This window comes from Mustela nivalis (genome assembly GCF_964662115.1).
Source record: "Mustela nivalis genome assembly, chromosome: 5".
NCBI classification, from domain to species: Eukaryota; Metazoa; Chordata; class Mammalia; order Carnivora; family Mustelidae; genus Mustela; species Mustela nivalis.
The window spans coordinates 74,520,484-74,548,074 of NC_139024.1; the positions used below are offsets into that span (position 1 = coordinate 74,520,484).

Consider the following 27,591-nt stretch of genomic DNA (forward strand, 5'->3'; position numbering starts at 1 on the left):
GCGCAGGGGTAGGACGGAGGCGGAGGAGGGGGAGGAGCTCCGGGCGGCGGCCACGCGGCCTGCTCCGACCTGCGGGGCCCGCGGCCGCATGGCGTCTGCCTCCGCCGCGGCCCTTTCGGGCGGGGGGACCCGGAACCTGCTCCGGTTCCTGCGGCTGGTGGGGCAGCTCAAGGTGAGCAGGCGCCGGGCGGGGCCGTTTGGGGCCCGGCGAGCGGCGCGCGGGGAGAGGCCGGTGTGGCCCCCGCGTCCCGAGCTGCGGCCGGCGGGGCCTGGGGCCTTCGCCCTCCTCGCGCCCTCCCTGCCTCGCCAGGGTGGGCCCCGAAGCTCCCCTGGGCGCCTGGGCGCGCCTGCACAGTGGGCGGAGGAAGCGCGGCGGCTGGGCTCACCGCAGGCCCAGTGAAGTCTGAGCCGGGGGAATCCTGTGTGGGGAGATGAGCCTGGTGCAAATCCGGGAGGCCTGCGCTGCCCTCGGTGAGGGTTCTGGAGAGCAGCTGGCGCGGTGATGTGTGGGACCCTCCCTGCCCGTCGGCTTCAGCCCAGAACACATGTGGGGCTCACGACCCCTCTGCTGGGCCTCCGAGCAGCCGCTGGTGGGAAGAGCAGAATCCATCAATCCGGCAGATGTTAAGTGGGTGCTTTAAATCCTCTAGAAGTCTAGAGACTTTTGAAAAAAGATATATAATGTATTATTTGTTTCAGGGGTACAGGTCTGTGATTCATCAGTTTTACGCAATTCACAGCACTCACCGTAGCACATACCCTCCTCAATGTCCATCACCCAGCCACCCATCCCTGCCACCCTCTTACCCAACAGTAATCCTTAGTTTGTTTCCTGAGATGAAGAGTCTCTTATGGTTTGTCTCCCTCTCTGGTTTCATTTTGTTTCATCTCCCCCCCCCCCCCCCCATCCCCTACGATCCTGGATCCTCTCTCTGTGTTGTTTCTCAAATTCCTCGTATCAGATCATACAATAATTGTCTTTCTCTGACTTATTTCACGTAGCATAATATCTTCCAGTTCCATCCACGTCATTGCAAATGGGAAGATTTTGTGGTTTTTGACGGCTGCATAATACTCCATTATAGATCTATATCACCTCTGCTTTATCGATTCGTCTGTTGATGGATATCTAGGCTCTTTCCATAGTTTGGCTGTTGTGGACATTGGTGCTGTAAATATTGGGGTGCATGTATACCTTCATGTTACTGCATTTGTATCTTTAGGTTATATACCCAGTAGTACAGTTGCTGAGTCGTAGGGTAGCTCTATTTTCACCTTTCTGTGGAACCTCCATACTGTTTTCCAGAGTGGCTGCACCAGCTTGAATTCCCACCAACAGTGTAGGAGGGTTCCCCTTTCTTTGCGTGGTTGCCAACATATATCATTTCCTGACTTATTTTTAGCCATTCTGACTGGTGTGAGGTGGTATTTTATTGTGGTTTTGGTTTGTATTTCCCTGATGCTGAGTGATGTGGAGCACTATTTCATGTGTCTGTTTGGATGTCTTCTTTGCAGAAATGTCTGTTCATGTCCGCTGCCCATTTCTTGATTGGATTATTTGTTCTTTGGGTGTTTGGATATTTGTTCTTTGGGTGTTGAGTTTGGTAAGTTCTTCACAGATTTTGGATACAATAGCCCTTTATCTGATATGTCATTTGCAAATATCTTCTTTCATTTTGTCAGTTGTCTTTTGGTTTTGTAGACTGTTTCCTTTGCTGTACAAAAGCTTTCTATCTTGATGAAGTCCCAGTAGTTCATTTTTGCCCTTGCTTCCCTTGCTTTTGGCGATGTTTCTGGGAAGAAGTTGCTGCGGCTGAGTTCAGAGAGGTTGCTTCCTGTGTTCTCAAGGATTTTGGTGGATTCTTGTCTCACATTGACGTCTTTTATCCATTTTGAGTCTGTTTTCGTGTGGGTGTACGGAAATGGTCCACTTTCATTTTTCTGCACGTGGCTGTCCAATTTTCCCAACACCATTTGTTGAAGAGACTGGCTTTTTTCCATTGGACATTCTTTTCCTGCTTTTTGAAGAATAGTTGCCCATAGAGTTAAGGGTCCATTTCTGGGCTCTCTATTCTGTTCCATTGACTTTTTTTTTTTTTTTAACAGAATATTTTATGTAGTGCACACTGGAGTTGTATTCTGTGTGGTCTCCCTTTCCATTTTATCCTCCTCTACCCATAACTGGAGATTTTGCAGAATTTCTACAAGTTAAAAGCAGATTATCTGTATTCTGCCGCTCTTGCTACTGTATATACAATTCTTCAGAAATGTTGACTCCTGGGGAGAAAATGCAGTCTCACAAGATCGCATCCTGATCTGAACAGAAGGCAGAATCATGACTGGGGTAGCAGGAGCAATTAGAAAGGACTTTCTCCTTTCTGCTTCCAGACCGGGACGTCTGTTACTCACTTTTTCAAGTTCAGAGCTTTCACCAGTGTTTTCTACATGTGTTGAATGGGGTTGTTTGAAGGCAAGAGTCTCAACTCTTATAGCTAAGAAAACACAATATTTTATAGTTTTATTTTTATGTCTAAAGGACCCATGTATGTTCCATAATTTATGCCTTAGTAATGCAGAGTAACTCGACCTTTTGGACCCTTGCACTGTATACTTGTGAATTATTTCTCCCTCTCCTCCTTCTTATTCCCCAACCCCACTGGTTTGATTCCAGATGTTGATCATTTGGTTAGTTAAACATTCTTCCACACTTCCTGAGAAACTATGACCCTGCTTCTATACCCTATTCTTTGGGCTTCTCTTAAAGAGCATAGCAGATTAAATCCTCATTTTTATAAGCTTCTCTCTCTTCTTCCTTCTCATCAGAGAGTCCCACGGACTGGCTGGGTATACAGAAATGTTGAGAAGCCAGAGAGCGTGTCAGATCACATGTACAGGATGGCAGTTATGGCTCTGGTGACCAAAGATGAGCATCTTAACAAAGACAGGTAAGCCAACGTGAACTCTGATGTTTGTTAGAATCTCTGGTCTGTGGGTATGTGCCACTTCTTGTGACTGACGCCTTTATCTAATTCTTGAGAGTTTTTAGTTGATCTGTCAAGAGAAATTACTTGAGGCAAGCCATATAGGTTCAGGCTGTAGGAAGGGGAATTATGTGTGTTGGTTGCTTCAGCTGTAAAGTGTGTTCTGGGTTTTTTCTTGGCAAGTGATAGAGCCTGCCGTGATCTCAAGAAGACAGAAGTGTGATAATACGATTTCCAGGGCCTTGACAGTGAGTGTGCTGTGTCTAAAATTCTGTCATTGTAATAGTATGCTGTAGCCCTTTCATGAATACTAGCACCCATTGGTGGGGTGACTTTTTGGAGGAGTATGTGCAAGAGGTAGCTGAGAAAAGGATATTCTCTACTTCAGTCAGCAGGTGTCTACGATGCTTTTTGAGCACAGGACACAGTTTCCTAACAAAGTAAGACAGAAGTTAATCTCCTGGGAATGACATAGGTCCGAACTGGCTTCTATAAAAAGCCCCAAATTAGTTATGTTCAAAATTAGTTATGTTCAAATTAGTTAGGTTCAAAAATTAGTAAGCTTGGGGGTGCCTGGCTGGCTTAGTCAGTAGAACACATGACTTTGGATCTTGGGGTCATGAGTTTGAGCCCTACACTGGGCTTAGGGATTACTTTAAAAAATAGATAAATACATAAAAATTTTAAGAAAAAAAAAACTGGGGTCCCTGGGTGGCTCAGTGGGTTAAGCCTCTGCCTTCACTCAGGTCATGATCTCAGGGTCCTGGGATCAAGCCCCACGTCAGGCTCTCTGCTCAGCAGGGAGCCTGCTTCCCCCTCTCTCTCTATGCCTGTCTCTCTGCCCATCTATGATCTCTGTCTGTCAAATAAATTAAAAAAAAAAAAACAAAAACTAGCAAGATATTCTAATAGAAGAGGTGACATGTGCTTGGGTGATCTTAATAGAGGGGGCGGAATGGATCAGAGGTGATCTCTGAAGAGCTGACCAGGTAGGGAAGTAGAAGGCACAGCGTGCAGAGAGGAGGGCATAACAACGGAAGCTCCCCAAATTAAGGGTCTGTTTTGGAAATGATAAGTAAATCAGTTTGATTGTAGCAAAGTTCCATTAGAGAGCTGAGGAGCCCTGTTACTCTATAGGTGGTAGAGAGGTGGGATTTGGGGCAAAAAGCACAAGATGAACATGCTGTGGAATAGAGCTAACAAACCCAAGAGTAGTTGGAGATTTAAACTGGTGACGGAGACCGGCTGCAGTTGGTACACCATGGGGAGGTTGTTAGGCCTAATCTTTATTACTGATCATCATAGCCATTGGCCTAATGATCAACATGTGCCAGGAACACACAGGATCCCATTTAGTTCTTATACCAACCTTATGATGTACTACTGCCCCTTTTTTACAGATGATAAAATGAAGGATGACAGAACCGAACATTTAAAGAAATTAAGTCACTTGGCAGAAGTCACACGGCTAGTAAATGGTTGCTGGATTCGGACCCAGATCTGTCCTGCTCTGCCCTGCTCTGCCCATGTCTCTCTAAAGAGCCTCATCTTGACATCTAACTAGTATATTGGGGAAATGATTAGTTCTGAGTTTTGTATCAGGAAGTAAATGCCATAACCAGATCATCCCCTCCTGGCTTTGTCATCTGAAGTTGTCCACCTTTTAAAGTGATAGCCATTAAAACAATAACAAAAAAATTCATGTGAAACAGTTTCCCCTGCATTCATGTTTTATCGTGTTGCATATTAACTAGCACTTTCAAATCAGAATTTTTGGTTAGTAGAAGAGAATTACTTTAGAACATACTTCATTAAAATACCCTGTAAGGGTGGAGGGGAAAAAAATGCATCTTCACGATAGTCTAGAGAAGGAACTTGTAGTGAATCTAACTGTGTCCTCATTCATCATTTCTCATCTGGTCAGATGTGTGCGCCTAGCCCTCGTTCATGATATGGCCGAATGCATCGTTGGGGACATAGCGCCAGCAGATAACGTCCCCAAAGAAGAAAAACATAGGCGAGAAGAGGTCAGTGTTAACTCTTGACTCCACCGGAGACCACCAGAGACCACTGTTGCTGAAGCAAAGCTAAGTTCGTTGGACCCGTGGCAGTAAGACAGAGCACAGAGTCTGAGCAGTGTCTCGGGGTGGAGGTGGCAATCAGGAGCTGGTATTTGTAGGGTTTGAGGGTCTGGGCTGGAGGATGGTCAGATGGATCTTAGGAGACGGGCCACTAGTTAGATTGCACAGAGTGTAAGACAAAATAGCGTTGGATTGGAAGCAAGGATTTCTAGAAGTAGCGCACTGGTGTTGGTTGTTCTCAACCTTGTTTAACACAAGATCAGGAAAGTATGCCTGCTCTCGGCCTTGTCTAACACAGGGACAGGAAACTGTTGGGTTTCTATTCTCATGAGTAGGTGGACATAGATAGTGGACATAGATAGTATGGCTTTCATTAGCAGAAGGGAAGTAGCTAGAACTGGAAGGAATTCTCCATCCTGGTTAAGCTCTTTGGAGGAAAATGCTGAAAATCACAAGTCTAATCATTATTATAATTACTTGTGAATTTTCAATTAGTCTTTGATTTATTGGTTAGAAGTAATGAAAAGTATTTGTAATAGTAAGAAAGGAACATCAGAAAAATATTAAATCAGTATCAATTTGGACTCTAAATCCAGAGCCCAGGGCCAAAGAGGAAGACATATTTGAGGCAGAGGTCAGAAGATCCAGGAAGGTTTTTTGTTGTTGTTGCTGTTTTGTTTTTTGATGTTGAATGGCTGGTTCTCAATTCAGGGTTATTGTGAGCTACTTTTATTACAGGAGATTGGTCCTGTACTGCTCAGTGGATAGAACCTTCATTGAAATGCTTCAGCAGGGCAGGGGGGCTTGACTAGCTGTTCTCAGAGCTGGGGGAGTCTGGAGTTAAGTAACCTGCACTATTTTTATCCCCTGAGAGGCAAGAAGGTCCACAAGGAATGCTAGTTTAGGAATTCTGACATTATGGGAACAGGAGAACTCGTGTAAGGAAAGCGTTCTTCCTGCCAAAATACAGATCCAGAATCTAGGCTCAGTATCATGACAGCCTATACAGAGGGAGAAGGCCGAGGCACTGTTTCTCTGTAGGAGTCTAGACTGACGTGAATAGAGTTCCTGGACTGACTGGCAGAATTACTACGAAAAGAAACCAATGAGTTCAAGATACCGAGCGGCAGAAAGGAGTTCGCTCTGAACCAGAGGATGTGAGCGATGGCATGCTGAAGACGAAAGGAATGGGGAAAAAGACTCCCTAATTATACAGCTCATTTCAGGATGCAGGCTAGTTTTAGTCAAGGGTCAGTCCAGACATCGTGGAGGAGAAATGGTATATCCAAGTACCGGAGGGTCCTCAGAGACTGTGCAGGGACACAGAGCAAGGAGGAGAGACAAACCGTTCCCATGAAGGTAGATCATGAAGTTGAGGTTTCCTCCCCAGCGGAGCAGGTCAGAGTCTTTAGGAGAAAAACAGCATCCCTGGGCAGGCTCTCCACTCCCTGGAGATGGGAGAAGACCAGCCACTGTTTTGACAGTGGGGAGGCCTGGCCAGTGACACCTCGTGGAGGGGCCTCCTGGGGCATGAGCAGAGAGAGAGTGCTTCTGCCCTATTGGGCTTCCTATCCTGCTAATGATGGGACTCTTTCCAGCCTCATTATACCTCCTGGCCGCTGCCCACGCCTGCGTTTCCCAGAGGCCGTTATCTGGAGAGACAGGGGAAGCATCTTGAACCACAGGTTCTAGACAAGAAACAGAAGGCTTGGAAGACGGCCGAGAGTCCATTGCCTCTTTCTGCCGCTTCTTAGGATTTGGGAACAGAGAGAAAGATCTGGAAGGTGAATAATTCTTTATGCAGATGGTGTTTATGAACAAGATTTGGATGTCTGAACCATGCATTAAGATAATTAAATGAGGATTTCTTGGCTCAGGGTGGAATGCACATAATGAGAATCGGGCAGCATGATTTGCCCACGGGCTAGCCAACTGCATCAGGAAGGCTTAAACTGAAGTAGGAGGGAAGGAAAACACTTGGTGAACTTGGAAGGCTGATTGTTTTGGAGGAGAGTATATGGTATTAAGATGAAAGGGAAAATGAGGGCACGGAAGAGAAAGTTTAGGGCCAAAAGCAATACTGTCTGACCCCCTCCCTAAACAAGATAAAACAGACTTTGTATTATAACGCGAGCTGGTGAATGACGCTTTGTAGGGACCATCTGGCACCCTTGGGGTGGAACTCAGGGTGGGAATACAGCGATAGCAGGTCATTTTGCTTTTTGAAGACAAAAACATGAAGTCAGAATGCAGAATCATCGTAGGTATGTATCTGCCAGGGTTCAAGTTGCTGAAAGTTGCTGAAGAACCAAGAGGTTAGAAGGAGGAGAACCAAGCTTTATTATGGGAGTGAATGTGGCAAAATAGAGAAACTGAAAAATATAGTGAACATTTTAGAGAGTGGTCATCATGTGCCAGACACCACAAGCTTTGTGTTACCTGTTTCATCCTCACGACAGCCCCCCCTCGGTAGATGCATGCCATTATTAGCCCCATTTTACAGATGCGAAACCAGAAGGACAAAGAGGTGAAGTACCTTGCCCAGGGTTCCACAGCCAGTCATAGGCAAGTCAGGCCCCAAACCCCAGTTGAATCTTTTGCAGCGAACTCCTATCCTGCTCAGCCCCACAAGTGATGTCTGAAGGATGCGGGATGCTTTCTGGGTGCCTGACGCAGAACTGACCCAGGATGTTTGCTGAAAGCTTAGGCAGGTCAGGACTTCTGGCAAATCCCTGGCACGCTTTGCTAATGGGAGGAAGCTAGGAAAATTATCACCCTAAATCAGTGTGTGGACCAGGTAAAACTCCATATAGAAGTGAGGGTAGCGGGGCTCACATGGGGAGGGCAAGTCTGACGTACGCAGCCAGGTACCCCAGGGTTTAGCGAAGTCATTTTCGGAGGGTTCATTTAAAAAGGTGGGCACAGTTCTGTGGCATGTGTTACCAAATAAGGAGCATCGGCTACGTCCGAGGTCTCCAAACGCAGTCGGATTGTATGATAACAAATGATATCAGTGAGTAGAGATCCAGAAAATCATTTTTCAGTTTTCAAGAAGAGAACAACAACATGTTTGTTATCTGTTTTGGTTTTTCAAAGCACATGATGGTTTTATTCAACAGGAGGTTTATCAGTAAGTCAGTAACTGGATGTGATCTCCAAAAAGCTGATTTCAGTCTTAGGCTGCCTTTGTAGAACTAGAGTATCTGGCACAACAGAGGCGTGATTCCATTCTTTCCACTATGGTCAGAGCACACATCAGTCATTGTTTGGTGCTGGAGTAAAATACTCTAAAAGCTTGGGTTTTTACATACCTATAAATACATATTATTTAGTTTATTCTTTTCAAACAAAAGCAATGGACAGACTTGTGTTTTTGGAATAATGTAGAGAAAGGCCATCTGTTTATAAAGACGCCCTTAATTTTTGAGAATGCAAAGATTTTCTCAACCATTTTACTAGAATTTATGAAAAAGAAACAAGGGAGAACGCAGACACAACCTACCGTAAATTTGATACCACTGAGGGAGGCATGGTGCTACAGATCGTTTGAGATGGTGAAGTTACTTAAGGCTGATCCATGACACTACAAATACAGTTTGCTCTGGGAGTAGTGGTATTCTGTATTCTGTATTTTCTGTATTCTGTATTTTCTCTCTAGCCTCTGCTGGACAAATCATGCACATGTCCCTCAAGTGGCTGGTTTGAGTTATGTGGTCCTCCCGTGGACCAGTCATTGTGGCTTCCAGATTCTGGTCCAGCTGGGTCACTTGACCTTGTGTTTGTGTGTGAGGAAGGGATGCTGGAGGGTTGGAGGTAGGCATAGTGGTAGACCTTCATGGACAGTTTTCACCTTGATATAAGAAAGTATTTTCTGTCAGAGCTGCCTAAAGCCCATTTGGGCAACCTCCTGAGGTGCTAGATTCCCACGCCGGGACATGTTTACAGAAGGAGAATAAGAAGTGATCAGGGATGCTCTTGAATGGTTCCTGGATGATGTAGCTACTTATCTTTTTTTTTTTTTTAAATTTTTAAATTTATTTGTCAGAAAGAGAGAGCACAAGCGGAGGGAGCTGGAGGCAGAGGGAGAGAGAGAAGTAGGCTGCCCACTGAGCAGGGCGCCTGATGTGGAACTCAATCCCAGGATCCTGGGATCTTGACCTGAGTTCAAGGCAGACACTTAACCAACTGAGTCTCCCTGGTGTCCCGCTAATTGTCTTTTAATATCATATCCCCTTTCGACCCGTGTGTCTGTGAGCCCGCAAAATACTCTCGTGTTATTTCCTTTATGTTAATGACGGTAACTGCCCATTTGTATGGTGCTTTATGTTATGCAATAAAAACATTAAGAATAGAAAATGAATACAGTAATATACAAACAGTTTTGAGCTTTGTAATTCAGTGTTACTTTCCTGTTCTTGTTCTCAGGTTTGTTTTGAACTTTAGTATGTTTCTGTTTGGAAATTTACACAGGCATCTTGCCATTCGTCCATAAGATGTAAAATCCCTGGCCTCACTTCTGATATTTCTGTAATCATCTCACACCCTCCTCCTTCCTTGTCCTTTTTTTGGTGTCTAGTGTGGTGCAGACCACAAAACATATGCTCAGCGAAGCCCACGTGAATAAATACACACGTTTCTTTAATGTGCACAACTGCCCTCCTTGTAAGCCATAAATATTGTCCGAGATTCTGCCCTTTGGGGAGCCATTTGCAAGAGTTTGAGCCCATGATTTGGCTTTTGTAGTTGAGTTGTTCACTAGATAAATGTGATCATGATTAAAATAACTGTTATTTCAGGAAGCCATGAAGCAGCTGACCCAGCTCCTCCCAGAGGATCTCAGGAAGGAACTTTATGAACTTTGGGAAGTAAGTATATATGATAGGTTGCATTTTAATGTATTGTGATTGAATTTATAGGGCTCCTCAGTGTTTTAGTTGACTTAGATTGTCATCACAGCTGTCTCTAACTTACTGCTTTCTGATTTGTGTCTGTTTCTCACCTCCTGGCTGCTGCAGGAATTTCTCCTGGCTCATAGAAATTTTTCTTCCGTCCAGTTTCCCCATTTCCCTTGACACCATAATGCCTGGCATAGATCCTGACTCACAGTCCCCTGGATTTCCTGTTGCGTTGCCTTTGCCACCTTCGCTACGTCATCCCTACCCATTTCTGGTCCTTGGAAACAACGTGGACCCTCACCACTGGCTCTGACCTTGGACACATTCCCCTCTCTGAGCCTGTTGCCCATCTGTGAGACCTGGAAGGGTGGTCCAGGGCTGAGTCGGGTCCACGTGAAGTGCTGCCAGGATGCCCCTGGGGGACAGAGGGGGGGCCCTGTGGGTGTTCACTCCCCACCCAGAGCTTGCTGGCAAGGTGGGGAGGCGTTTGGCTGGAGGGAAAGGGAGGAAGAGTGGAAAGAGCCAAGAAAGCCATTGTGTTCCCATTGCTCCTCACTCTTAGTGCTGGTTTTCATTTGTGAAGGGAAAACAACAGCAAACAGACCCTCGTCTACCGCAGTTTCTCACTTCCTTCCAGTCTACACTGGTCCTTCCTTGCTGGAGCCCCTGGTGCCCCTCCTTATCCTCCAACATTGCTACCTCACACTCTCACTTCTCCCGGGTCCTTCAAAGCCCTGCTCCCTGCTCCTGCCTTCAGAGGCTGACTTTCCACCTTTTCTTTCACATCCTCCGCCCTCCGCCCCGCCTTCTCTCCCCTGAGCCGCAAAGCTGGCAGAGTTCCCTTCCTATTGCCCAGCGTGCCATGCCGGGTCAGCTCTTCCCTTGATTTGGGAAGCCTGGGGGACAGGTTGAGAAAGCGTCAGTGTTGAACGCTGAATAGATGTGTCTCCTAAAAAATGCCATTTTACTCAGTGGTCTGGTTCTGTGGCATGCTGTCATTTCTGTGGTTTAGCTGGATTGGGGGTGACTTAAGCATCCTTTTCTTGTGAGGCAGCAGGCTCTGATGCAGAGGGCAGGGCTGGGCTCCAGAGAGACCTGGATTTGAACCCCACTTCTCTTGAGGTGAGGGGCTTGGCTCTGGCCGGCCTGTTTCTCCTAGAACGTGGGAATACAGCTCCACAGGCCCTTAGCTGCAGTTAGGAAATCTACACAGTTCAGGGAGCCATTTAAAAACAAAAACAAAAACAAAACAAAACCTGATGTAACTTGATCTCACACAGTAAAATCTTACCTGAATCACTATGAGGTTGTTTAGAGTCCACCTGCCCTGACCCACCTCCCTTAGTGTGAAATCAATATTCTTTAATGTAGAAATACTCAATCTGTTTGGCAACCGAGCCTGCCCTGGACCCCACTAGGGGTTTTCTATAACACGTACCTGTATGTCCCATATTTTCTAAATTAAAAATATGCTGAAAACTGAAACGGTTTTTAGGTAAAAGACTGGGCCATTAATGCCTGCCTTGCCAAATAATTGTGAAAATTAAATCTAGCAAAATATGCATGTCCTTTAGCCGGAGGCTGGCTCAGGTGGCGTCTGTTACTAGTTATAACGGGGTTGCTTCAGGGATAAGAGTCCCTTGTGCCAAAGTATATACTCGCAAGTGAACTTCTGGAACACTATGAGGATTGAGGATAATGGAGTGGAGTTGGGCTGCATTTCATACACAGGAAGAAAAAAAATGGCAGTGAGTTTATGAAACTAATCCCATGTCTCTAAGAAGGAAAGACTCCCAGAATTTGAAAGCATTTTATAAGAATTGGCACCCTTGTGTCCCCTAATTATTGTGAACACAGTGGCAGTATCTGTTAAATTATTTTCTCAGTTAGCAATCAGCAACTGGCTCAAAAAAACTTACTGCAAAATTTACTTTAATTACAAAAATTAACTTACTTTCAATTTACTGCAAAATCTCCTTAAATTAAGTAGCTTCCAAGTGAAAACATGACAAAAAGACTTTGGATTTAAAAAAATATATATAAAATTCAGAGCATTAAGTGACTTGATAGCCCCCCAAACAAGTGATAGTTTTATGATCTTGTAAAAGTCATTGGTTGAGTTAATTAAGCTTGTTAAGGAAGATTTCAGGCCGGGTACACAGTTGGCCACTTGGAATGTGACGATTCTCAGTTTCTTTCTTTCTTTCTTTCTTTCTTTCTTTCTTTCTTTCTTTCTTTCTTTCTTAGAGATTTTGTTTATTTGTTTGACAGAGAGAGAAATCACAAGTAGGCAAAGAGGCAGGCAGAGAGAGAGGGGAAGCAGGTTTCCCGCTGGGCAGAGAGCTGGATGCGGGACTCGATCCCAGGACTCTGAGATAACGACCTGAGCTGAAGGCAGATGCTTAACCCACTGAGCCACCCAGGCGCCCGACAGTTCTCAATTTCTTGAGAATTGTTGCTGGGCCAGCCAAGAGCTTAAAAGAAAATAGCAAGGAATTAAATAACTTCATTGGTAAGACTGTGGGATGTTGATTGGTGTGGAGGAGAAAAATTGCGAGCTTTTTGCTTTCTGGCATGAACATCACGTTTGCATACTCTAGGAGGTTTGGGAGTTTGTTTTTCTATGAAGAGCCAGAGTGGGGGAAATGAAGACCATATAAATAAGCTCAGTGGGTTAAGCCGCTGCCTTCGGCTCAGGTCATGATCTCAGGATCCTGGGATCGAGTCCCGCATCGGGCTCTCTGCTCAGCGGGGAGCCTGCTTCCCTCTCTCTCTCTCTGCCTGCCTCTCCGACTACTTGTGATTTCTCTCTGTCAAATAAATAAATAAAATCTTTAAAAAAAAATAAGCAGCAACACATTTTTCAGATAGAATTATAGAGATTTATTCACCAAGAATAGTATTCATGGCTCTTAAACTTTCCTTAAGCAATTCATACATCCCTATGAATGAAGTAAGGTCAAGAAGGTAAGGTCACTAGGGCCCAGAGGTACAGACTGAATCTACAAATAAGTCCCAGTGTTTACTCTCCACGGAAGAATGTGCATACGTACGTGGGTGCCGACGCTGGCGGGCACATGTGTATTTAAGTTTATTTAGAAATCAGGAAAATGGACATCCCTAACATCTAATATTATTTTGTAGAGAGAGTGTTAAACATTAGAATTGTCTCATTTCTTGGACCATTTCTTCCCATTCTGTGCCTATTAAAGCCTGTATTTCAAGAACTGGACTATCACTCTCCATAATACATGTTTCTCAAAGCCCATAGACTCTTCTGACAAAAAAGCCTAGCTCTAGGCAGTACCTCAGAAGAAGATAATCCTCTCCCCTCTTCTGATATGGATTGAGTTGTGTCCCCCTAAAATTCACATGTACCTCCGAATAAGACCTTATTTCTTATTTGAAGATAAGATTTTTTTTTCTTTTCCATTCAATAGTTTATTCTCAATACCTAGTAAAATATAATACATGATGTAGGCAATCAGTATATGTTGAATGAATTGACAGGGCTTTTTCTTGATACTGTGAAGGAGTTTTTTTTAAAATAATTATATTTCAAATTTTTATTGTTCACCTTGAAATATAACTATATTATTTCAAGTATTCTCCAAAGAGGAAATTATAACTGTGGAGATTTTTTTTTTGAGATAGGATTAAAAAAATTGGGGGGGGAGGAGATTGAATTGTTACAGAGGTAATCAAGTTGAAATGGGATCATTAGGGTGGGTCCTAATCCAATATGATGGTGTCCTTATAAAAAGGGGAACTTGGACACAGAGACATATATTGGGGGAGCACCATGTGAATATGAGGGAGGCCTTCTGTAAGCCAAGGGGAAGGACCCGAAACAGATCTTCCACTCCACCCTTGGAAAGAACCAATCCTGCCAACACCTTGATTTCAACTTTTACCTCCAGAGTTATGAGACAATAAATTTCTGTTGCTTAAGCCTCAGGATGTGGTTCTTTTTATAGCAGCCCTTGAAAACTAATTCATTCTCATCCTCTCTCTGTCTTTTTCCTCTCTCTCTCATACCTTTGGTACTATGTAATGGCTACTTTCATATTCTTAGCTATTTTTTAATTACCTCTGTATTCTGTCTCTTTAGTTCTTTACTGTGTCTGTTAGAATTTTGTAAATTTGAAACTAGAAGAACACCTGTGTCCTAGGGTCTCTTTGGTAGCAGGTGACAAAGCCTGCCTCCTTGTTCAACATTTTCCTTCTCTCACAATGCAGTGTGGTGGTTAACTGAACAAGCACTTACAGGTTTAGCATATTGACACCATATCACTACCTTATTTGTAGTAAGAGACTCTCTTAGTGTTCTAGCACTGCTGGTAAATTTCAATTACCAGAAATCTGGATGGCTTTAAACAAGAGAAATTTATTGTCTCATGGTCCTGGAGACTAGAAGTCCCAAATCCTCTGCTGGGCTTCTCATAGATGCCTCTTCCATTTTCCTTTCTTTCTTTCTTTCTGTCTACCTGTCTACTTATCTATCTACCTATTTATTTATTTTAAAAGAGAGAGTGTGTGTGAGTGGGATGGGGAGGGGCAGGGGAGAGAAAATCTTAAATAGGGTCCACACTCAGTGAGGAGCCCAGTTTGGGACTTGATTTAATGACCCATGAGATCATGACCTGAGCTGAAATCAAGAGTTGGACGCTTAACTCACTGAGCCACCCGGGCACCCCCTGAGAGATCCCTCTTCTGGCTTTGGCATTCCTTTCCTTACAGACACATCGCTCCAATCTGGGCCTCCATAGTCAGGTGGTGGTCGCTCCGTGTCTATATCCACACCCAAATGTCTCTCTACTTATAAGGACACCAGTCATTGGATTAGTACCCATCCTAATCCAGTATGACTTTATCTTAATTTGATTACATCTGCAAAGATCTTATAAGATCACATCCATAGAATCCAGGTAGACATGAAATTTTGGAAAACACTATTCATCCCAGTATACAGACTCTCATATTAACTTCAGCATTTTTATAATTTTGTCCATCGTTAGTACTTGGACTTCAGTATCCAGTTTCCAGGGTTCAGATACTCTGTTTACTACCAGTATGGTCTTGGACAACTTACTCAATGTCCTCATTTATAAAACGGCAATAGCACTAGTATACCTATTTTACAGACTGTATGGCAATCAAATTAATTAATATATGAAAGGACTTGGAATGTTGCCTGATGCATGGTAAGCTCTATCTTTCCTCCGTCTCCAGTCTGTATGTTCTGATTTTGGTTTAAGAAAGTATGGTCATTCTGTATCCGGGGAACTTAGAATAGTACAACTTACATAGAAAATGCCAGTTGATTGATTTATGAAATCTTAATCATAGCTCTTCGCCACCATAAATAACTGTCAGCACAGAGGGTCATGTCTGTTTAATGCAGTTAAACGTCCTTGATTATAAATTTTCTTGGTCATAGAAGGGTGAAATCAAATTTCAGCAAGTCAAGAGAAAACACTGTCATTTTTCTCTGAGTATCACAGAAAGTTGTTCCCCCACCACCTGCCTTTCCCTTTAAAGAAGTATCCTTGTGAGTCCCCAGACAGAGCAGGAGCTGCTCCTCAGGCAGGATGCTTGGCGTACCCACCTGCCCCCAATTTTCTCACCCTGTTGCCCCAAGTTCAGTCAGTTGGAGATACTGTGGGTCTACAGGTACCCTTTAAAAAAGTCTCCATACCAAGGACTTCCTGGTTCAGGTGCAGTACTTTATTGGGGAGTTTGATGCAGAGCGCCATGAGGATCCTAGGTCCCTGAGGGAGAGTCACTAGGAGGTGGTGGAGTGGAAGACGCAAGAGAGAAACTTCTTCTAACGCTTCCGCCCACCGGCCTGTCTCCAGGGGAGAGGGAGGAGACTTCTGGCCTCCCTGCCCCTTCCTTCCCTTCTCTTCCCTTTTAGGACCCAGACTGTATCTCTTTTCTGCTTGAACTCCTTGTTCTACTGTTGCTTCTCAGAACTCCAGTCCGAGTCCTTTGGATCATTTGGCTCCCGAGTCCCAGCCAGAGGCTGCAGAATGCTGATGCAGCCTGTCCCTGCCTTAGGGACTGGCGTCCCTCACTTCCCACACAGCAGGCTCTGCTGAGCCTTCTCAGGTGCCAGAAGCCACCATGCAGCCTCTCCATCTCTGGCCCCACATCAGCTGCCCACCCCTCTCTTCCTCCACCTGCTTTGTCACTCTTTCCCCATGCTGATAACAAATAAGCTTGCCTCCTTCAGTGAGAAAAGAAAAGCTTCCAGATGGAACTTTTTCAGCTTTTTGTAAGCCTCGTAAGTAATGTTTCTGTACCCTATTTTGAAATAAACTTCCCTGGACAGCACATTTCCCTCCTTCGCTTCACCACCACATAGGGCCTTGTCTCCATGGCCTGCAGGACGCCCTGTGACTTGGGCCCACCAGGCGCAGCTCTGGCTGCGGTCACGGACTGCCTTGTGTGGCTCCATCTGGGGGAGTCTTGCCAGTCGCCCAGGTGCCCCTGACGCCTGGGCCACCGGTGTTGGCTCGTTGCAGCTGTCTCATCCCTCAGGTCTCTGACGTTGCTGCCTCCAGATTTTCTTTGTACCTTCCGAGCTCTTTCTGAGTTTGTGCAGGTGTCCCTCTTTCTTGGCCAAGTTGGTCAGGGCCGACGTTCCCTTCCCAGGGCTGTGTCCTTGGCCTCCTGCTCTCTGCAAACTCCTCCCAGGCTTCCGGGGTCACATCCTGATAATTCTCTGTGTTCTCCTGAACATCTTCCTCCTCAGCTCCAGACTCACAAATCCAGCAGCTCCACCTAAATATCTTGCTCAGCTGGTTCCTGGCATCCTCATTTTCTTCAGCCATTTTTATTATTTTTAAAACCATTTTATTGAAAAGTAAAACACAGAAAAGGACACAAACACCTGTGTATAGCATAATGAGTTACTGGAAGGATAACATCCTTGTAACTACCGCCTACATCAGGATTTGGAATTGTCGCGGGGCACCTGGGTGGCTCACTCGGTTAAACATCTGCCTTCCACTGGGGTGGGGTCCTGGGATCGCGTCCTGCATCAGGCTTTGTGGGAAACTGGCTTCTGCCTCTGCCTGCAGCTCCCCAGCTTGTGCTCACTCTCTCTCTGTGAAATAAATCAATAAAATCTTAAAAATTTTTAAAAAAGATTTTATTTATTCATTTGACAGAGATCACAAGTAGGCAGAGAAGCAGGCAGAGAGAGAGGAGGAAGAGGCTCCCTGCTGAGCAGAGAGCCTGACTCGGGGCTCGATCCCAGGACCCTGGGATCATGACCTGAGCCAAAGGCAGAGGCTTTAACCCACTGAGCTACCCAGGTGCCCCCTAAATCAATAAAATCTTTAAAAAAAAAAGATCTGGAACTGTGCCACTGCCACAAGAAGCCCTTTCTTGTACCCTGACCAAGGCCAACCACTCCCTTCCTCCAAAAGTAACCACTGCCCTGATTTTCACAGGGATCACCTGAATTTCCTTATGGTTTTGTGACCCAAGTAGTCATCCTCTTACATTCTAGTTTAATCCTGTCCATTTTTAAAGTTTTTTTATTTTTATTTTTTATTATTTTTTAAGATTTTATTTATTTATTTTACAGAGAGAGAGAGCACAAGTAGGCAGAGAGGCAGGCAGAGAGAGAGGAGGAAGCAGGCTCCCCACTGAGCAGTGAGCCGGATGCGGGCCTTGATCCCAGGACCCCAGGATCATGACCTGAGCTGAAGGCAGAGGCTACAACCCACTGAGCCACCCAGGCGCCCCAGTCCTGTCCATTTTTTTAAAAGCTTGATGTATCTTTTAAATCTTTAATCTACAATTCCCCCTCCCTTCTGACCCCCAGCCCATCTCTTTCTCTTTCTTACAAATTATCTATGGAAGAATCCAGAGCATTTGGCTTAAAGAGTTTTCCATAGTCTGGGTTTTGCACACTCATGATGCAGTTCTGTTCCTCTGTTTTATTTTCTGCACATTGGCCTCTGAATCCAGAGCTGGATCAGACTCACATTGGATCTTTTTGGCAAAACTGTAGATGGTGTTGGAGTCTTCGATTGTGAGGTACATAATGTCTGGTTTTTCTTGATGCTTACATCCCTTCATCCCATTGAGAATTGTAATATACTATTTTTGTCCTGTTTTTATTTAGTAGCTGAAGTAGTTGTACCCGCAGAGGCTTCCTCTTCCTTCCTTCCTCCTCCTCCTCTCTTCTGTTGCAGTTCATCTAGGAAAAGTAGGGTATTGACTTTGGTCACTTCCTTTATAGCAGGCGGTGTAGTCCAGCCTCACTCATCTGCAACAGCCAGACAGTTTGTTTCAGTAGGCAGTGTAATTTCCAGACCACAATATGTGTAGTCGGGTGCTTGCTGCTCCTGGGTTGTCTATGGTTTTTATGCTTTTTAATGGACAGAGTTAGGGTACATGTGTGTATCTGCCTTGTGGGTTCATGATGATATTTCCAATTCAAATACAGTATTGCATGGTTTTTACTTAATCTCTTGTATGGTATGTCTTCACCTCCTCTACATTATCCTTTCTTCCACACAAGGAATCCTGATTATATGGGCTTTATCCTTTTCTACACATGTACCCATCTCAGAATAACAATTGTATATAGCACAATCATCAATTCCATTTACTGAAAACAGTTTAAAAACTGTTTTGCCTCTGCTATCTCTATTATTCCTGTGTTTTTTTGGTCATTGTACTCTACCGAGATCGTATTCTGTCTAGATTGTTACATTACCATTACATTACATTAACCATAACGTATTGTTTCTTACACCTCATTGAATCTTAGTTCTGCAAGTATCTGTTGATGCTCACTACCTGTCCTTACATCAGTTTGTCCTGGTCATTTTGGCTGTCTGAAACTTGTCCTCTTGTAGTTTCTTCAAAAAAGGCTCACAGGAACAATATGTTCTAAACTTGCCTCTGTGTTCTTTATACTGGAAGGTCAGTTTCACTTGATAAAAGAAAATCCTTGGCTCCCAGTTTCTTTGCTTGAATGTCTTAAAAACATCACTCCCATTCTCTTTGCTCATAAAGCAAAGTCTAATAATTTTATTTTTTTATATATGTCCAGTGCTTTTTCTGCATAGGTGTCTGAAGGATTTTTTTTTTTTCATATATATGGTAATTTTATTAGACTGTGTCTTGCTGTTGGTCCTTCTGGGTAAATATCCTTAGCTACTTAGTGTATGTGTTCAATATATACTTTCAGATTTAAAAAAAATTAATTTCAAGAAAAATTTTTGAATAGTTTTTCTTTTACTTTGGTTTCCTTTTTTCCTCCAAAATGCTGACATATCTGTATATTGGTTCTTCTTTGCCCATCTTTGATATTTGTCACCTTCCCTCAGATCCTTTACATCTCCTTCATATCTTTTTGGCTTCTAAACCTAACCTTTTCAATTTCTATTTCTTTTAAGGTATGTTTAAGTATCCCTGTGTTTCTGTTTGCTTAGCCTTCACTGCAAAATGACTTTTCTTTTATCTCTAATGTTTTCTATATGGTTCTTTCATGTCTTAACATTTTCTTAGCATCTTTTAGTTATTTTTGAAATAGTTTCTTATAGATTTGATCCTTTTAGCAAAAACTAAGGATGTCTTTCTGATGTGAATTGTCTGTAGAGATGTCATTTTGCTCCTTGCTTTCTTTAGTTTCTGGTAGGTTTGTATGGGACCTGATCTCTGTGCTTTCTGATCTTTGTTGCTCATTTTGATACACAACTAGTTTTCCCAGACTTGTGGAAGGAAACTTGGTTCAGATAACTTAAAAAAAAAATTATTTACTAGGTTGAGAGGGGAAAAAGGGGCAGAGGGAGAGGGAGAGAGAGAATCTCAAGCAGACTCCCCATTGAGTGCAGAGTCTGATGCAGGGCTTGATCCCACGACCCTGAGATCGTGACCTCAGCCGAAACCAAGAGCTGGACCTTTAACCAACTGAGCCACCCACTTGCCCCCAGATAACTTTTTGAACTTCACAGAACTTCCTTGCCTGCTTTGTTGTTTTTTCTTTTTCTTTTCTTTCATTCTTTTTTTTTTTTTAATGTACTGTTAAAGTATATGGTGGCCTGCGTTCAGAGATTCCCTGGCTTTGTTCTCTTTCCCCAGTTTTATCTGGACTTTTTCTTTTCTTCTTGTTATCCTGACCCCACTCAGTTTTGATTCCGCCCCCAGCAGTTTCTCTTTCTGTGGGGCCCTGTTCTGGAGAGAGCCCCCTGCAGGTCAGGCTGGCAAATTCACCAGGGCTGGGCTTGCGTCAGCGGCTGCTGGAGCTGAGGGTCTCCTATTTTCCGGTCCGTCCCATGCCATGTTGCTCCTGCTGATGGAAAGCAGGACTTATGGCTAGAGGTCATTTGTCCCCACTTCCCATATAATTTATGGTTCATGGTAACATTGTGTTCTGTAGTTTTGTTATAAATATTCATTAGGTTTTGGTTTTGCTCTTTCTTTGCTCTGTCAGTTTTTTGGGTCTCTTTTTCTCCCCTTTGCTCCCTCTTGAGTTACCCATGCCAGAAACAAGGAAGTCCTTTTCAGCCTTTCCTTCCATCCACGTTCATATTTTGGTTCACTTCTTTGTCCTTAGTGTCTCTCAAATCTGCCCACTTGTCCCATCTTCACTGCCATGAGATTAGACCAGACCAGATTCTCCTAGCTGCTCTGCTGGTGCTACCAAGTCTCAGAGCCCGATTTTTCTGCCTCCAATCTAGCAGATTTTCCCCACGGAAGGTAAGATGATCTTTCTAAGCACAGATCTGATCATGACCCTTCTGGCCTGAAACCTTCCAGTGACGTCCAGTCGCTGCCTGATAAGCTGAAAACCCCTTATCACAAACCACAGGGCCTTTCAGGAGCTGACCCTTCACCTGCCTTCAGCCTCTTCTTCCTACAATTAATTCTGCCTCCTGTCATGAGAAACTGCTTGGATTAAGCTCTCAAAGATGCCATGGTGTCTTCTTACTTCTAGAGCTTTCTTGGCCTCACTGTTTTCCTTGCCCTGCCTCATTGTTGGAAAATGAAATTGGAAAGTGCCTGTACCATTGCTTCTTGAGGAAAAACCCAACAATTTATATTTTTAAAAGAAACATGTAATTTCACCAGAATTTGTTATACAGTGTGTGGTCATTGCTTAATGGTCTTGAAATCTTTTTTTCTTACTTCCAATAAGAGAAAAATCCTGAACTGCTGTGCCTTGAGTACATTCCACTTCTTTTTTGTTGAATAAGGAACTTGAATTATTAAATATAAATACATGATTTTAAATGTGAATAAGTATTTAAATAAAGACAAGTATTTTTAAGGGCCTTTGAAGTTAAACAAAATGTATTTGGTATCATATTAAAACGATTTCCCTGTATACTTTTCAGCTCTATCAAAATCCACATAGCTGCGTTTGTAAGAATAAGACATCTAATAAAAATCGAGAAACCTTAAGTGATTCACATCACATCACCCTGCCAAGAAAGCATGACAGGCTCATTATCTGGACGCATCTGGGGTGGAATTACAAATGAGAACTTTGCAGGGAAACCAGTTGGGAACACTCTGGTCTTAATAGAAAAACGAATCTATATAGTATTAACTGGGACTTGTGGTTGTGTGACAGGTGTCCTGCTCTACGAAGCAGCCCTCCTGGAGCTTCTTGTGTCAGGTTTGCACTGAGGAGGGAGGGACCGGAGGGCAGAGGAAAGGCAAAAAAGCTGCTCCCGGTCCACTGCCTTTAGCACCACCATGTGACCAGGACACGGGCACACACACGCCGTTGCACAAAGAACCTGCCGGTCTTGCCTGTGTCCTCCAGAGTCATACCCCAGGGGGACCTGTTTGGAAAGCAAGGACAGAGGTTTCCATTGTAAAGGGGTCGCCAGAATTCAATGAGAAAGCTAGAAATTCACTAGAAATTCACAAGGAAGTCTGACAGTTTTTACATGGGGAGGGAAGTAATTTGAGAAGCATGTGATGAAATAGTAGCTGGAAGTTAAAAAAGACCACCACTCCGGTGGATGAAATGACGATCTCGAAGACAAGGTACCAGCTGAGAGGAAGAATGCTTGGAGTGTCGAAACGAACAGCTGGGGCTCTGGGGGCATCTGGCAGACTGTACAGAATGGCAAGCACATCCCTCTTGCACGGGGTGCTGAGAGTGAGCGGGGACGTCACAGAGGCAGTGTCTCTGCGACGGGCTTGTGGGTGCGGTGGCCAATACAGAATGTGTTTCTAGCTACGAGTTTGATTTCAATACTAGAATCAGAACTCACCTGGAGTACCCCGTCCCGCAGCTCTGACCATGCTGTGTTCGTGGTCTCTTTCCTTAGGAGTATGAGAGCCAGTCAAGTGCAGAAGCCAGGTTTGTGAAGCAGCTGGACCAATGTGAGATGATTCTGCAGGCATCCGAGTATGAAGACCTAGAGGACAGACCCGGGAGGCTGCAGGATTTCTATGATTCCACAGCAGGTACCCTGGGTTGTGTTCAGTAAACACTGTTGTAGCTGGCCTCACTCCTAGTGTAGTGACTGACGGCGCGTTAGTGGGATCCGCTGTCGTTACCTTCTAATGACACTTTCCTATGGAGCATCTGACTGGGACATGGTGGGCTTCCCAGGGAGGCGCAGCCTGGTGTGTGAGAGCACTGGCACCCTGGGCCCTGAGCCACAAGCCAGGTTCACATTCCCACCTGGCTCTGCACCCCTGGGCGGTGTCCTGGCCTCTCTGTATCCTCCCTGAAAAGTGGAAAGCATGGAGCTTACTTATTGGAGTCAAAGGTGGGTTTTGAGATTTAAGAGAGAATATCTATGAAAGTGCCTTATAATCTGGACGTGCTTGATAGAAGTAAAGTCATAGAAGATGGAGGTAGAAAAAGAGATGTTAAAAGTAGAAAACCCCAAACAGTTGAAGACACTGGTCATTATAGTGCTTCTTGGCGCAGACCTCGAGTTCAACTGGTTCTAGTTCTGCCTCTTGTAACACATGTAACCTCCAGCAAATTACTTAACCTGGCTCTGGGCCTTAGTTCCCATATTTTTAAAATAAGGATAATTATAGGGGAACTGGCCTGGCTGAGTTAGTAGAGCACGCAACTCTTGATCTCAGGGTTGTGAGTTTGAGGACCACGCTGGATATGGAGATTTTTTAAAAAAAAATTTTTTTTAAATAAGGATTATTATAGAATCTACTTTATAGGGTTATTTGAGGATCTAGTGCGAGGTGCTTAGAATAACACCGGGCAATAAGCCTTTGCTGTCTTCATTGTGATACAATTCCTGGCGAAGCTCTGTACCTGTAGGACTGCTGACTGTGTGGCTCCCTGGAGCATAGCTCCGTCCTTCCTCGTCTCCCCCACCTCAACTCCGGAGTCCCTCAGGCTCAGCTCGACCCCCATTTGCCCTCAGAGCGCTGCTAGAGTGCCCCTCTGAAACTTCGCAGGACTTCATGTCACTCCCGGCTCACAAGCGGGGCTTCAGGATATGACATGCTTCATCACGAGGTTGATTCGATTTTCCTTCCATCTTTTCCAGCCCCACTTCCTCTGCCTCAGACGAGGCCCTTGTTATTTCTGTATGGACTCTTGTCATCACCTGCTAACTCCGCCAGCCGGGCTCCCAGCTCTTCCTGCAGATCACAGTGTTTTCCTCCTCTGCAGACATAGTTATTATCATATCTTCATTTTTAAAACTTCTGTGCTCAAAAGCTCTCCCATCTGAGGCCACTCCTCTCCCTGGTCTCCTCTTGTGATCCTCCCCATCAGAATGAGGCGTTCCCTTCTTTTTGCTCAGTCTCCATTTGGTCTAGAGCTTTCCACAGTGTTGTGACAGTCTGACTTGTGTTCTCTTTAGTGATGTTTCTTGTTGGGTCTCTTCCCAGACCTCCAGTTGCTCATCCTACACCATAGTAAACTCTTTGAGGGCCAAGACCAGGTTTGTCCCATCTCTTTTTGATACAGGTGGTGCTCAAAAATATCTGACTTGAGTTAACTAGAGTAGCAGTCTAGACTAGGGATCTGCAGACCATGGGCTCATGGGCCAAGTTTGGACTGCTGCTTGTTCATATAAATAAAGTTTTATTGAAACAACCACACTCATTCTCTATGTATTGTCTTTATGTATTGTGGCTATGTCTATGTATTGTGGCTTTTACAGCCACAGCAGCAGAATTGAGTAGACTTGAGTAGCTGGCAACAGAGACCACATAGTTTACAAAGCCTAAAGTATTTACTGTCTTACTCTTTACAGAGGTTTGCCGACCCATTGTAAGCAATGATTAGGTTCCAAGGTAGCATATTTTGCCAATAATGTAACTAAAATACAAATCATGTCTGTGTAGTGCTTTGCATTTTAATGCTATCATTTTCTATTTTGATATATTCACAGTGAAAAATAGAAAATGAAACATGAAACTCCTAGAAGAATCAAAAAATGGGATGTAGGAGGGTCATCTGGTTTAAAGTGCACATTTTATTGAGGAAGAAACTTGAACTGAGAGTTTGATGGGTCCTCAGCTGAACTGAGGTTAAAATTCAATTTACTTTCCACTCTGGGGCACTACTCTATTAAAAAATTAATAATTAGGTGGTGCCTGGGTGGCTCAGTGGGTTGAGCCGCTGCCTTTGGCTCAGGTCGTGATCTCAGAGTCCTGGGATCGAGCTGCGCATCGGGCTCTCTGCTCAGCGGGGAGCCTGCTTCCTCCTCTCTCTCTGCCTGCCTCTCTGCCTGCTTGTGATCTCTCTCTATCAAATAAATAAAATCTTTAAAAAAAAATTAATAATTATAAGTAATGAAAACTGATGTAAGAATGGTTTCCTACTTATCCCAATAATGCTTGAAGAAAAAAAACAAGTTTAGTTAAGGAGAGATGAAGATGTACACTGTGACCCTTACGAGGATTTCTCTTTTTAGAAAACTGCACCATGTGAGCGTGGGGCTCGAACCCATGATCCTGAGATCAAGAGTCACATGCTATACTGACTGAGCCAGCCAGGTGCCCCCTTATGAGGATTTTGAAGGGAACATAAAAGCTTTTGTTTGATAAGACATTTTTAATTCTCTAATTTAGTCAGCACTTACGGCTTTTTCTCTTTTCTTTTTGAAACTCGGTATGTTGAGGAACAGCGTGGAGGCCAGTGTGGCTTGTGGGGGTGGATGAGAGGAGAGGGTTGCAGGTGAGGCTAGAGAAGTGGGCAGGGGCCCTCCAGCCAGTATAGGAGGTTGGCATGGACTCTGAGCAAGATGGGGACCCCTTGGAGAAGGTGGACTATAGGACAAGTGTGATCTGACCTGTGTTTTGAAATGGTCACTTGGGCTGGAAGTGGGGAGACTGACTGGGGCCATTGCAGTCTCCTAGTGGTTTGAGCCAGGTGGTGGTGGTAGAAAAAGGAAGGAGTGGTCAGAGTCTGGTTATATTCTGAATATAAAGGTTGACAAGATTTGTGTGGTGGTGTTTATGAGAGAAGTCCAAGGATTTTGGTCTGAGCAACGACAGAAGAATGGAGTTGCCACTAGATGGAGAAGATGGGGGAAAGATAGGTTTCAGATGAGAAAATCAGGGGTCCCAAAAGCAAAGGGAAGAAAGTGTTTCAGGAGGGTAAAGAGGAGCCTTCAGATTTAGCCACATGTAGCTAATTGGCATGTCCTCAATAAGAGCTATTTTGGTGGAATGGTGGTAATAGTCTGATGGCATGACCTTTCCACGTGTTGGTGCCGAGGATGGCCAGGAGGCAACTGGGAGCATAGAGGGCAGCCCCAGGCCCAGTAACAAGAGCCATGTGAGAGAGGAAATAGCCACTGTGTAACAAGGCTGCAGGGAAAGCCATAGCCTCAGGACAAGCCAGACATTAGGGCAAGAAGATGAAGGGAAGGTTCAAAGAAGAGGTTGGGAATAGGGATTAAATGGAACAGAGTTAAATGTGGAATGAACAGTAAACAATAAAAGTCACTGGCAAAAAAAACAAAAATAAAACAAAACCTCCAAAAAACAGAAAAACAGGGAGTGGATGGTGGGTGTAATATTCCCATGTGCCAGCTACATGGGAAGATAGCTTGCAGGCTGGTTGCTGCCCAGGACAGAAATCTGGGAGGGTTGAGGGCCAGGGAAGACTGCATAGATCAGTGGGTTTCAGTGTAGAAGTGTTTGCAGAGAGGCACGTTTGCATCCTGGGACAGCCTAGACCTTCTGTCTTCCTACTAGTCTTTCTGATGTTGGTGCTTTGTTCCCCTCCACTGCAGTTTCAGAAGGGACAGGGATTGCTCTCGGTTCTCTGAGTGCTGTCCTACCCGAGTTTCTTTGTAGTTCCTGGTAGATGCATTCAGAGGCAGCCTGGTGAGGTTTCTCTTAGCTCTGCCTAATGGGACATTCTCATCCCTAATGCTTGGAGGCATGCGGGTGACGGAGCGTGATCTTCAGAACCTGGAGTTGTGTTCTGCAGAGCCCCTGCATAGAGTGAAGCAGAGCCGAGCCCCTGACAAGCCTGGGATCAAGCTGGAGACACTGATGGATTCTCTTGTCAATTTATTTTTCCCTGTCTTCTTGCCTTGCAGGAAAATTCAGTCACCCTGAGATAGTCCAACTTGTTTCTGAACTTGAGGCAGAAAGAAACGCCAAGATAGCTGCTGCCCCTGGCACGCCGACCTCCTGACATGTCCTCTCTCCTGCTGCACTCCTGTGACAGACATTGTAGTTTTCATTTTCGTGGCGTTGTGTTTAGCACTGTTGCCGTGTGGATCTCCCAGATGTGAGTCTATTTTCCGTTGCCCGGACTCCAGTAAGAAACATGTGATGCAGCCCGGATAATAAAAGAAGCTGGGAAAGAGTGTGGTCCTGAAAATGTCCTGGAAAGGCTGGAGGCTGTGGGGGGGAAGCTTTGTAGGCACTAAATAAATATTTAAAACCTTAAGCTTTGGAATATTTATTGGAGATTTTAAATAACCTTATTCTAAACACCTCCAGCCCTGAAGGCCCAATTCATGAAATGATAGAAAATTAAGTCATGATGACTTTTGAGGACAGATTCTTCGGCTGACTTACTGATAAGCCTCCAAGGAAGAGAACGTATCACAACGCATTTACGAAATGCTGCTTTGTTCAGACGATCGCTCTGTGGAGCCACATTGTTCATTTCACTGTGACCCGCTCTAAGCCCTTGATCATAGACTTTTAAACCTGTTAACAGGTTCTGCTTCTCCCCCTAATTCATTGGGTCATTTGGGAGTAAATTCAGGCACACAATGTCAAATGCCACTTGTCTTCCTCTGTAATTTTTTTCCTGTTGTTTGATTTATAAATAGACCTTGATTTATAGGAACATTGATCACCAGGTAAGAAATCTGTAATCAGAAGAGTATTATTACTGGGGTCGCTGCCCCTCATGTAGGGAACACTGGCCTGGTTTCCTCCCCTCATTTCCTTTCTTTGGTTGAGTAACCTACCCTGCTGGCCTTTAAATGAAGACAACCCATGCGAATCCGCCCAGTATCTCGGTGTGAAGCGATGATGTCTGTCCCTTTAATTCAAATGTCAGTTTCCATGTGAAGGCCTGTGAGTCTGGTATGGCGAGAATATTCTAGGCGGCGTTTCTTTGGAAACTCTTTGCAGTATCCATGGATACCCAATCTGCCAGAAGCAAAGTGCATGATCTTTTCAGAAGCA

At 44.4% G+C, this 27,591-nt stretch overlaps 1 protein-coding gene across 1 annotated transcript; it reads left to right on the forward strand.

The window, feature by feature from the left end:
- On the forward strand, positions 1-26,839 carry HDDC2 (HD domain containing 2). Its single transcript, XM_082729998.1, has 6 exons — positions 1-172; positions 2,824-2,945; positions 4,906-5,008; positions 9,859-9,927; positions 22,269-22,407; positions 26,484-26,839. Exons 1-6 carry the CDS (start codon positions 89-91, stop codon positions 26,579-26,581), a joined length of 615 nt encoding a protein of 204 aa, XP_082586124.1. The 5' UTR covers positions 1-88; the 3' UTR covers positions 26,582-26,839.
- Positions 26,840-27,591: the final 752 nt, after the last annotated feature.